This window comes from Denticeps clupeoides, unplaced genomic scaffold (assembly GCF_900700375.1).
Source record: "Denticeps clupeoides unplaced genomic scaffold, fDenClu1.1, whole genome shotgun sequence".
NCBI classification, from domain to species: Eukaryota; Metazoa; Chordata; class Actinopteri; order Clupeiformes; family Denticipitidae; genus Denticeps; species Denticeps clupeoides.
The window spans coordinates 1,202,565-1,215,490 of NW_021629784.1; the positions used below are offsets into that span (position 1 = coordinate 1,202,565).

At 41.8% G+C, this 12,926-nt stretch overlaps 1 protein-coding gene across 6 annotated transcripts in view; it reads left to right on the forward strand.

Moving 5' to 3' along the window:
• Positions 1-11,712, forward strand: part of LOC114774219 (oxidation resistance protein 1-like) — a 58,789-nt gene extending 47,077 nt beyond the window's left edge. For 4 of the 6 annotated variants that reach the window (XM_028966129.1, XM_028966130.1, XM_028966133.1 and 1 more), the window contains 10 exons: positions 496-680; positions 895-1,586; positions 3,060-3,228; positions 5,048-5,207; positions 7,523-7,603; positions 8,702-8,827; positions 9,599-9,751; positions 9,855-9,950; positions 10,030-10,103; positions 10,186-11,712. In XM_028966129.1, coding sequence (XP_028821962.1) covers positions 496-680; positions 895-1,586; positions 3,060-3,228; positions 5,048-5,207; positions 7,523-7,603; positions 8,702-8,827; positions 9,599-9,751; positions 9,855-9,950; positions 10,030-10,103; positions 10,186-10,321 — 1,872 coding nt within the window. In that variant the 3' untranslated portion in view covers positions 10,322-11,712. The remainder of the gene's footprint in view (positions 1-495; positions 681-894; positions 1,587-3,059; positions 3,229-5,047; positions 5,208-7,522; positions 7,604-8,701; positions 8,828-9,598; positions 9,752-9,854; positions 9,951-10,029; positions 10,104-10,185) is intronic. The other 2 variants (XM_028966131.1, XM_028966132.1) reach the window with 2 other exon arrangements.
• The last annotated feature ends 1,214 nt before the right edge of the window (positions 11,713-12,926 follow it).

The following is a 12,926-nucleotide window of genomic DNA, read 5'->3' on the forward strand; positions in this document are numbered from 1 at the left end:
TTTACACTGGAAAAGTAAAAACACTGGCTCAACTCTGTAAAGTAAAAAAAATATATATATATTTACACATAAATTAGACAGCTTTGTTTAAAACAGCAAACTAATATTCTAGCTACTGCACATTAAAAACGACAGATTTACTTTTTTCTGTGTATCACATTCATCTTGATTGCTGCTTAAAAAAAAAACAAGATCTTAAAGTGCATGTGTAATGGTTATGGGTCAAGCAGTGGATTGGTACACGCCCGTTTCTTTCCTTCAGCTTGTGTCCTGCACTTTCATTGGCTGGATTTATGCACATAACCACTATCTTTGCCAGGCTTCCTATAGATGATGAATTATTAGAATGTTCCGCAACGCTCCATCCAACGTTTGGCAATGCTTCTACCAATTTTGAGCAGTATTTGATGTTTGGTTTTAGCCTGTTATGTGTTTGTACCTGTTTTTTGAGCTTTATAAATGCGTTTATTAATTGCCATCCCTTTTCCTTCTCAGGGGGTAGTTAGCGGTGTGCTGCTGGTCACCCCCAACAACATCATGTTTGACCCGCACAAGGGCGACCCGCTGGTTCACGAGCGCGGCTGCGAGGAGTACGGCATCATGTGCCCTCTGGAGGAGCTGGTATCAGCCAGCATGTGTCGCGAGGTCACTGACGCCAGGATCCGAGAGTTTGTCCCAGAGTAAGCTTGGACTACCAAACCTTAATATTTTTAGAGACTTTAATTATGTTTTTTTAATGTTTTTTCCACGTTTAAGTGTTTTTTCACATTTATATGTGACATATGTATACCTACCTGGAGTATACCTAATATGTAATGAATATGTCTTATTGTTTTATTTAAGATAACTTTATCATAACCAGGCGGTAACTAAATCGTTACTCACTGTGTGTAGTGACCTGGAGCTGCAGTCATCCGGACCGGATTTGGGCCATGTGAAGCGGGTGCCACGCAACAACGCAGAGGAGGTGGCCCAGCGCTTGCGTGACGCGGGCAACGACAGCGCCAGCACAGCACCTCGAAGCACCGAGGCGTCCCTCTCCGAGGACGTCTTCACCGAGTCGGAGCTTTCGCCCGTCCGCGATGACACGGGAGCCTCATCCGACGAGCTACTGCGCAACAAGTCGTCCGGCGCCTCTTCAGAGTCTGTCCAGACCATCAACCAAGCTGAGCCGATGTCAGAACAGGGAAGGGGACGCGGCACGGAGGACGGCCAGAGAAGCAGGAAAGGCAGCAGCAACAGGGACAAACTTGCGCAGAATTTCTCCACTTCCTCAGCAACGGTACAGGACACATCAGAACACGCTCCGACGGGCACAGAACCACCCATCACGCCTGCCAGCGAGTGGGCCAAGTCTCGCACCACCTCTGAGTCGCAAGGCTCAGACACGGTGAGGGCCGAGTCCTCCTCGGCGCAGGGGAAAGAGGGGGCAGAGCCAGGGCTCCAAACAGACATGGAGGAACTCAGGAAACTCTGGAAGAGTCACAATATGCAAGCACCCAGTGAGCTAAAGGAGGGTGATCATGTGACTGCCAGTGATATGCCATCAGCCAATCAACAGCCAACCCAGAAAGAAGGTACTGAAGGTAATTGTCCACCTTCAAGCTATTTTTGCATTACCAGACAGAAGCAATTCATGTCCTTGATGTGACACAGATCAATGTTTTCATGTCTATGTAGATATAAGAGCCCATTTGTGCTCAGACCACTACAGATACAAAGAGAGACTTCTTTCCTTACTCTACCTTCATTTGGGCTGTGTTTGAAGCATATTTTTAGAAGAATATTTTCAGTACAAAGGGAAAAAGTACAAATGTATTTTCAGTGTTCATAAATATAAATAAGCCCTTTCAAATATGATTTTTGATTTCCTTGGCTCATTGGCCTACGGCTGTTGTGGGCTTAAGGGTGGTAAAGGCCTAGTGGGTAAGGCCCCAACTTATGAACCAGATGCCAAATTAAAAGGTTTGTTCCCCATTTGTTATCTTTGTGTTCCTGAGCACAACACTGTTTCAGCTGAGTGATCGTACTGGAATGCATATAATTAATAAAAATGGTCAGACCCCTGCACTGGCAGCATTGCAATAGTGCTTCAATGCATGCCGCTTCGGACAGCACGTTAACATTAAAGTTAGATACAAGTCACTTGAAATCGTGAAAATCCAATCTGGGCAAAAACTTTTAATTGAACAATGACACTTGTAATTTGCATGTACCCTTAGGGTCATGTGGCTTGTCCCAGTCTCCAAAAAAGCATGGTGCTCACTCTTGTAATGTGCTGTCTGTCGGAGTGTAAACGCCACAGAATTACTGGTGTTGCGGTATTAATGCTCCAGGGAGACCCAACCCACACTGCTTTCAACCTGCCATGTTCATTATTAGAAAACTGAGACTAATGAAGGTCGGGTTGGAACAAAAATGTTTCTTTCTAAATTCATGCATCTGTGTCTGACTTTCTTTTGCACATCATGGTGGGGGTTTGATGATCAAAAGTCAAGGTCACAGATGGCTATTCTAACCTGTGGAGGTGGTTCATTTAAATTTAAAGATGAGTTCAGCTTTGTTAAAATTCGTTCATATCATGGATTTACACTTCCGAGACACTTGTTGTCATCTAAGAGCTTTAATAGTCATTTTAAATAGATGATAATAATGTGAAGTATTGTGAAAAACAGCATCAGATCTTTGGTAATGACGTGGCCCCGACTGTCTCTTACTAAAACCAGACCCAGAGCACAGTGCTGTGGTGCTGAGCAGTAGCTTAATTAGAGGCGAGGGCCTGCTGTAGAGGAGAAATGTGCTTTGAAATTGATTTTCTGTTTGCCTTTGTGCTGTAATTATCGCTGTGTCCACCGAGTCGAATTTATTCCTTTTGGCTCCCAGAACCTAATTTCACCCATAATGCTGTTGTTCTTGAGTATTTGTCTTCTGCATTATTTATGCTGTTTGTTTGAGGTAAATGTAAACCAACCATTGGTGACAACTTGGCAACAGGGATGCACCTTGTGCCTGCCAGCGTGTGTAACTTCTGCACACTTCTCTTCTCGGCACTTTCCCAGGACTCTCGGTGGCCAAGGACAAGCAAAAGTCCAGGTCTCACAAGTTCTTGTGTTTGCGTGTGGGACGGGCGATGAGGAAGACCTTTGTGTCCCATGCCAGTGCTTCTATGCAGCAGTATGCACAACGAGACAAGAAGCATGAATACTGGTTTGCCATCCCACCTGAAAGGTATTTTCACGTATTATTTTACAATTGGTAGGCTTTTGGGTTAAAGGCGACATTCATTCATGACACAGACACGTTTAAAGTTTTTTGCCAGTTTGACAAAATACTCCACAGACATCTCTTCACTTTAATTGGCTATTTGCTGCCATCCCACAAGCCTAAAATACCATGACATTTTCTATCGGCCTCCCGAGTGCTGTTATTCTTTTGGAGAAAATGTGACATTGTTCGAGTGGCAGTATCACTATAATCTGTCACTAGTTCCATGCTTTGTCTTTATCCCCTTCTGAACCTGCATGACCACCTTAAGCAATGTAAGTTTTAAAATTGTCAGACCAGCAAGTTACACCAGCATACGTTGTGTTTTTATGCTGGTCATACTGGTCTGTTCAAAAAACAACTAAAACCTCCTGGTTTGAAGCAACCATGACAACAGCTGTTATCAATATCATCTTTTTTAATTCATTATATGATCATTATATAGATCATTAAGCAAAATTTCCAAACGATCCATCACCACCCTTTCCATTACCTATGCTAGCATTAACATGCTAATTTGACATCATGTCACAATTCCACAACCTTTGGTGTTGGCATTAACATTGTAGTGCATCCCATTTAAATTTGAAGTTGGATGAGAACCTGAGCTGATTTATGAGGTCTGGGGTAGAGGCGCCAGAAATCCCACTTCAGTCACCATTCCAGATGGAATTATTGACTTTTGAAACTCTCCAATGGAAAAGCACTGTTAACATGCTAACGTGCCAAATTTCACCCAATTCACAATGCAATCACACACATATTTACCATAGTTGCTTCCTATATTTTTTTTATAATCACTTTGGAATCATTCTTTTTCGATTGTCTGTAATCATATATGTATAAGTTTAAAGCAAGAAAAAAGGCCCTAATTAGGCCTGATATTTTTATTAAAATGCCACATGTTTAAAGTCAAATATATGAGCCTTTTCAATATGAACCATATCCTTGCTTGTCCTAGCCTTTGGCAAGGGCAGACACGAGCAGCTTTGAGTTAATGTGAGAAAGTTCATCTCAGGATAAGTACAATTGTGCTTTTAATATGAACGTGTGTGTGTGTGTGTGTGTGTGTGTGTGTGTGTGTGTGTGTGTATCATTTTGAATTTCTGCCAGCTATCTGGTATGTTTGTGTCTATGAGAGAGTCAGTGCCGCGAAGAAGACGTTACAGATGGATCAGTCTTGCAGAATCTTGATTCCTGTCCAAGTAGTGCATGACCTGCAGTGTGAGCTGTCCTAGGCTTTTTCTTTTTTCATCGAATGACAGTGTACAGGAAAACGTACAAATGTATTCTGATTCTCAGGCCTCATCTATGTGTAGAAATAACTGAAAGAATCAGATCGGTGCAAAATGACGGGAGTGTAAAGCAGGTCTGCAATCCTTCTGCAAGATGGGCCACATTTATAAGTAGATGTAGATGCAAAAGAGTTGTGCATCAAGACCTTAGTGAACAACTGCTTAGTGAAAATTAGGGTCACAGGGGGGCGCAGCAGGGATTCTCCCTTGGTGGAGAACCAGCCCACCACATGGCTCACCCACTCGAACATACAGACGCTTCATATTGCATGTTAACTGAAACAACATGTTGCCTCGGAGAGCTTGGATTGTTATAGCTTTACATGTACCTGTAACTGAGGAGACGGAGGGGTATATTTGGAAATGTACGTCATATTTTAGATAATTTCATAGTTTAGATCTGCTTCTTCTAGATCTTGCAGTTGGTTGTCAGCCATTGTTTTCATCTTGCTGAACATCCTGCCCCTTGCTTCTTGTTTTGTCTCCAGGTCGGACCATCTATATGCCTTCTTTGTCCAGTGGACGCCGGACATGTATGGAGAGGGCGGACTCTCCCGGGAACCAGGGTTTGTGGTCGTCAAAAAGAACGCGGAGGCTGAGAATGGGCAGGAGAAGCCCGTGGCTGACATCACAGCTAAGGATTGGGAGGTAAAGTGCCACAAACATGATGGTTTGACGGCCTGTCAGTTAGTGTTTGTGTTGTTTGTGGCAAGTTATTTATTTGCCTGTTACTTTATTCATATTGTTATATATACAAATAACAGCCAATTAGATATACAATCTTTTGTTATTGCTCCCTAGATGTGTAATATGCTCATAATTTCCTTCAGTAATTAAGTTCAAATGAATTATTGCAAGGGGGCTATAATAGTTCTTTGAATGTCTTAAGAAGTACAACCTGCGATATGAATGAACTCTTACTAATGCATATATTAATGTCTGTGAATGAATGCATGAATGTGTTTTTTTTTTTTTTTTGTCTGTCAGTGTCAATTAAATCTTTTGTTTTAGTCCTTTCTTTTTTTATAAAGACATCATTTCTCTTGAAAGGATGCATTTACACGGTATGTAGTACTGCTGTTTTGCCGTCTGGATGCTATGTTCAGGCATTAATGAAGATACATGGATGGTGCATTGCACAAATGACATGTTTCTTTCTTTCATATTGTACATTTGCTGTTTTAACTTGCTTTGGTGGGTTTAGTCTTTATTAGGTCACGTTCCCTTGGTTTAAATAATAAGTAGGATACTGAGGTTCCAGTTTATGTTTTATATGATCTATGATGTATAATAAAGCAGGCTCTTAAGGGGGAAGAAGACTGAACAGTTCCCTCTTTACTGAATAAGTGATGAATTGAACTTGACTGATCTCTTGTCCCGGAATCCTATTGGCCCATTACTGACCTAAACGTTGCCTGGCAAATACCTCTTAAAGGGAGATATCCCTGGCAGGCTGCTGGGACAGTGCAGGCTGTTGTCGGTGCACAAAGTGTGCTATTGAGTCTGTGGCTTCACTGTGCATTTGAGGAATGTTTTTCTCCAGAAGAATCCAGGAAGGATCGAATCTAATCCCCAGATACAGCTTTGGATTGGTAATGTATTTTGTTGAAAGGCTTTTTGGGGCAGAACCAGATCATATGTGAAAGTTGGTCTCTACAGTGAGGTTCTGATTTGTTGCAGGAAACACTTTGATGTGCAGGGTTGCCAGATTATTATTTTTTTATGAAGTAGAAGGGGGATCACATATAAATAGTTGTAAAGTCTGATAAATAATGGATGCAAGGGGCAGAATTTGAGTTTGCACTGGCAATTAAACAGCTATATAAGTTTTATTGATTTTTTTTACATTGATTTTCTGAAGGCTATAACATATAAATATGAATTAAAGCTTTGACAATCTACATTGTACAGCCAGTACCTGATTTTGCATGCTTGACATAAGATTATGTGGTGAATTTCATATAGAATTGTAATAAGAGTGAAAGTGAATTGATACACTGCAGCACAGCACACGGTGACACAATGAAATGTGTCTTCTGCTTTTAACCATCACCCTTGGTGAGGAGTGGGCAGCCATGACAGGCGCCTGGGGAGCAGTGTGTGGGGACGGTGCTTTGATCAGTGGCACCATGGCAAATCTGGATTCAAACCGGCAACTTCTGATTACAGGGCCGCTTCCTTAACTGCTAGGCCACCACTGTCATTGTACTTCATGTGTATGATACTGCAGGATTATGAGCCAACAATTTGTACCATTCTGCACTGTGCATTTTTTTGGACTGTGGTTAACTAACATTAGTCATTAATGTTTCCAGATTGCTTCTAATATGTAATATATATGTTGTGAGGTGCGCACTTGTTGTTTGGTTGTTGAATGGAGCAGTCCCGGAGACCCTTGCATAACCTGTGTGACTTTTTTTATTACCTGGAGACTTGAATCATTGATACATCTTAGGTAATCTATCTATCTTTTCTTCTATTCTTTTGTTTGTTTTGCTCAGTTAGGAGGAATATTTTGACTGTTCCTTATTGTCCACTTAGTAGGTACTGTATTGTTACTGCAGAATCCTGTTAGTTTAAGCTGCTTTGGCTCTCTGCTGCCATGAACGATGATGGTGGCGATAATCAGTTATCACCACGAAGGCAGAGGTAGGTCAGACACTGACCCAGTGAGTTGAGTTGAGCGAGTTGAAATAGTCTCCGTGGCTACGGCGGTGTTGTCTTCCAGAAAGCTTGTCGTCTGAGCAGCTGTACATCGACCAAGACACAGATAATCTTATCGGAGTCTGTTCTCCCGCTGACTTAGCGCCGTCAGAGAAGAGCTTGCATGAAATGGAGCAATGGGTGAAATCTTTGGTGTTTGAGGTTTTCTAGCATTTTTAGTCTACTACAACCCCCCCCCCACCGTTGGTGCGTTAGTTCCGACAGGACGCATCACACCACTCTTCATGTGTCTGTAACAGGTAGTGTCGGTGACTGAGTACTACCGGCGGATTGATGCACTTAACAGTGAGGATCTGCGTTCGCTCTGCAAACGCCTTCAGGTGCCCGCCTAGTTCTGCTGCGCTCAGCCAGAGACCCCGACAGTCTGCTGCATTGGGGTGGCCCAGCTGACCTGGTCTACAAAAAAAATTTATTTTTTATTTTTTTTTTTTTAAAAATCACAAATCAAAAAATTTTTTGGATCCTACTGACATTTTATTTATTATTCACAATTCAATTTTGACAAAGGTAGAGCAGGTCATAGCCCACGTTTGGGAAAACAACAAAGCCTTTTTTCAGCTGCGTCTTCATGCTTTCACATGCTCTCTGCACATGTCTGGCAGGCCTTTCAGAATGTGCGCCCCTCATCAGCAGACCCCGGTGGTTTCTCTGTAGCCAGTGGAATTCCGAGACTGACCAGAACTTGAAATGCCCGACATCCGTGGATTGGTTTGATTTGATTTGCCCCGCACCCTCATGTTTCATTTCCTAAATGCAATCTCAAAGTCTCATCTGAATTTTACTGTCCTGCGGGTGAAAGGGGGATAGTAGCTCATTTGCAAAATTCCTGTACAAGCTGGTGATAAGATAAATGTTGAATATCAAAAAAAGATTTCCTTATGACTGGTTTAGCCATCTTTCTCTACCTACTAATTCCTATAACCATACCCATTAGCACGGAAAGGTGCAAACATCCAAGAATGGATATTTACAATGAAATGTTATCTCACCTAAATGTGCAATAATTATTTTTCAGTCATGTTAATAGATGTTTGTTACATTCTTGGATATTTGCTGTGGTTTGCCTTGCTTTGACTTTTCCTTCTTTATTTCCTGCTTTGATCCTCTGTCGTTACTTTAGTTTTGGTGAGGATGTGTGCAGCCCCCGAAATGGGGAAGTTAATAGTACTAAACAAACCCAGCATGGCAGCGCTTCCTTTACCATCTCCAAAAGTGACACTTCCCAATCTACATCCATGCCGAGTGTGAGGTTGCAGATGTAGATGACCTTCCTAGAGTTGCCCCTAGACCTTCTAACTATTCAAAGCATCCCATGCTGAGTGACATGTACCTACGATTCTTCCACCTCAACCTTTCCCTTTCTTCATCCTGTCCCTGGGTTGTGTCTCCATTTGCTGATTGTTTTGGTCCATCTTTAGATAACCACTAAGGAGGAACTGAACTCCAAGCATGGTCCAGCACTGAAAAGCGAGCCAGAGCCAGAAGTGTTGAAGACCACCTTGAATGAGCCTAGCAATCTGTTGCAGACTGACCAGATTGAGAAGGTAACAAGGAAATTGCTTTCATTATGTTGATGATGGTGATGACCTCAGCATCTGAGACAGGAGTGCTTATTTTTTGGCGTGTGGTATATCTACTAGGGATGGAACGGCAAAATGATTTTATATTGATAATAAAATTGACAGTATATTGGAATTATTTCATTTTTGTATGTAAGTCCTAAGTGGCACAGCATTTAACGGAATAAGATTGGAATACTTGGTCGCCAATTTTTCTGTAATAGTTTACAATCATTTTTATTATTCATTTAGATTCTATCATACACAGTAGTATTGTAGTAGTATCCAACAATGATAGTATTCAAAATGTATTTATATTACCTATCACAAATACCAACACACCTACTGATTTAGGTCTCATTTTTTGACTGTTTTTAAAAACTGAAGACACAAAAGGATGACATCACACATTGCTGCAAACCTGTGATGCCAGAATTTCACTCTTTTGGCCTCCATTGCCGGAGTTCTTTGGAAGAGTTTTCGAGATATTTTCATGTTAACAAGCATCTTATGATGATGGTAGCAGTGAGTCGTCAAATCAGGAGAATCTGGATATTTTAGAAATGGATTAAATATAATCTGCAAGGCATGTGCTATTCCACCCATCACGGAGAACCCAGACCAACCCTCCTCCGGAGGCTGCGGGGCTCAGTTAGCACCTCTAATTGATTCCCACATGGGTTGTGCAAAAATAAGGTGGCAATGCAATGATGTGCAATACTCACAGTACCTTTCGGTCTCACTCTGTTTCTCCAGCTGGCCAGGAACCTGCCACCGAGGACGATCGGATACCCCTGGACACTGGCCTTCAGCACATCCAAACACGGGATGAGCATCAAGACCTTGTACCGTAGCATGCAGGGCCAAGACTCGCCCGTGCTCTTGGTCATCAAAGACAACGATGGACAGGTTTGCACTGATGCACTCCATTGAGGGGAAAAAAAAAGGTTTAAATCAACCTCAACTGGCTGTTCTACGGGAGTTGACTGTGATGCTGCTCGTATCTCCGCAGTTGTTTGGTGCGCTGGCGTCAGAGCCCTTTAAAGTCAGCGATGGTTTCTATGGCACAGGCGAGACGTTCCTCTTCGCTTTCTGTCCAGACTTTGAGGTGAGGCATCGCACCACTTGCCCGATAGATTTAATAGGAGCATTGCTGTGATTCACTCAACCAGTTGTGTCTCTTTCAGATTTTTAAATGGACTGGTGACAACATGTTTTTCATCAAAGGAGACATGGATTCCTTAGCCTTCGGTGGTGGAGGGTGGGTATAAACAAAGACTTGAGCTGCTCAGTTGATGAATAGCAAGCAACTTGGACAACTATTCCTCTGTTGTTTTGTCTAGGGGGGAATTCGGTCTCTGGTTGGATGGCGATCTGTATCATGGACGAAGTAACTCCTGCAAAACCTTTGGAAATCCAATGCTCTCCAAGAAGGAGGACTTTGTTGTCCAGGACATTGAAATCTGGTCGTTTGAATAAAGCTCTCATCCACTCAGCTCTTAATCTGTATGAAATGAACTGCTCATCGGGCCCTGGCAATATCAGCAGCCTCCCAGCTCTTAGCAGCCCTTGTTATTTTGCTTTGTGAGACTTGCTTTGGCGTGAGAGATTCAAGCGTCAACCGGTGGCTTATCTGAGCTTTGGTTGCCCGATAGCTTTGTGGAATTGGAACACTGGGTGGGGACCTCGGCAGCATTAAGTGGATTTCTGGCAAGTTGTGGCCACTGTCCCATTATCCCAATGCTAATAGTCACATGCTGGGATGGCGATTAAGGGCATCCAGGACGGACGCTTGACTCTTAAGGTCCCCTAGGAGAATGATGAAGAACAGTGTGGAACAGGCCAACAATTGCAGCTCTACCCAAGGTCACATGTAGCACCCAGTCTGAAGCACACTCTGTAGTATCCACTCCACGTACATCTGTTTCTCATCAGATGTACGTGTAACATGCGCACACTGGCTTCCCTCCGTGTCCACTTAATATGAATATTATTATCATGTTTTTTTCAGAACTAGACAACACTGTGTTGCAATGTGGAGTAACGTGCAACTTACTGTGAGGTGCCCTTTGCCATACTAGCAGACTTAAACGCCACTCCTCTCCTGTCAACGTGATTTAGGTATACATTGACGGACTGTAAAGTTTAGAATTTATGGGCTTACTTCGCATTCATTATAAGCCTGTATAGCAATTATATCAACTCTGTTACATAAAGTCTATTATGATGTGTGTATATAATCCCATATTGCTGTTATGAGTGTGACAGTGATATGTTTTTGTGCTGAGGTTGACTGCAGCAAGTCTCTATTCTGTATATTTTGTGTAAATGATTAGAAATAGCAATTCGATATATATGTTCACAGTGTATACATTAATCCTGTGTCAACATGTGGGCTGTTGATGGCGGATGTAAAGCAGTTTCTGTTTGGACGAGGAGGACGTTTGTCTCCGGGGAAAATGGCTATGATTAACGTCAGACGTAACCTGGTTACCGTGTATAAGGTGAACAGGCCGTTTCTGCTGCCCGGCGGGGCCGATGAGAGGCTTAACAACTAGTGCAGGAACAGTGCGTGTCTCCTGGGCTTATGGATCACAAAAGGCGTCGGCAGCCCAGAGAAAGGTAGCTTCTGCAATATTTACAGAGGGCGCCGGTGAATTGTAGCTCGTGTAAAAGGAGGAGGAGGATCCCTGATGAATGAGGAGGGAGAGTGGACCTGAAACAGCTTTCCTGCCCCTATCTGGTCTTCCGAAGCAGTGTTCCACATCCTTGTGGCATCTCAAAGAAATGGCATCAAAGAATTCCTCTAATAATCTCACCAGAGAATAATGTAACCAAGATGTACAAAATAAATGAGAAAATCTATGCGATTTTGCTGTTTTGGATTCTTTTTTTTTGCCAATGTGGGTGTGCCATTGCAATTACAAAATACTGTATATCATTTACATGTGTTTGATCAAGAACACAGCTGAGAAATCTCATACAACAGAAATAAAATAAGTAACAGTATGATGTAGAAAATGCATACTGCAGAAATAAAGCAAATGAAATAAGTAATCAAATGAAAACTTTCACATCATACTGAATGGGTGTGAAAGGTTGAGCTACACAAATAAAAAAAAATATTTGTGGGGCTTGTTCACTAGTGTATAGTCACCAGTGTGCTCAGGATTTTTAATTTAATAGATAAAACAATGAAGAACCATCTGGCATTTATTTGTTTTTTCAAAGAAGAGAAATAAATCACCATTTTCGTTGGTATGTAATCAATGCTCTATTAAGGCTCTATGGAAGAGCCTTACACTCACTACTTCCTCATTCTCGATGACTTAAACTTGTCAAATGCACAACAATCATTATATTAAACCTTTTACATTATAAAATAATTATATTAAACCTAGAACCTTCCAGTAGCATACAAACGCTGCACATAGCAGACATACAAACGTGTTTTGGACAGTTATTGAAAATTGTGAAAAATGTCTCATGTATATTTATGTACATAATTTGCATGTTTATGCTACATGCACAAGGGATTAGATGAATGAACAGGATGCCTATTCTCTGGTCTTTCTCCAGAGGGCACATGGTGAGTACATTTGATCTTTGATCTGGTGGTTGGGACCCATGTTTTCTTGGCATCCATAAGCCAGCTGTTTTTGCTTAGACGTTTATTCTGGAGAAAAACAAATTAAGCAGTAATATCTTAAATGTATTCGCCATAATCAAATATCAATGAAATATTACCGCAGAATAACTGACATGCAATGCTAAAATCATGATCATTTGAAACACAGTAAAATATACAATAAAAATATTCTGACATTTAGGGCACCCACATAAGGTTGGGTATGTTCTACAACAAATATACTTTTGTAATTAGGCTGTACATCTTTCAGATGACCAGACTAACATAATAATAATGTAATAATAAAATGCTTAAATATGAACAAAGCAATCAAAATGGTTCAGTTCAGAGATGGCCCAAGAATGAACCACAGCTAACCTTAAAATCATAGTCCAGTGCAAAAGTACTGGGCAGTGGTGGCCTAGCGGTTAAGGAAGCGGCCTCGTAATCAGAAGG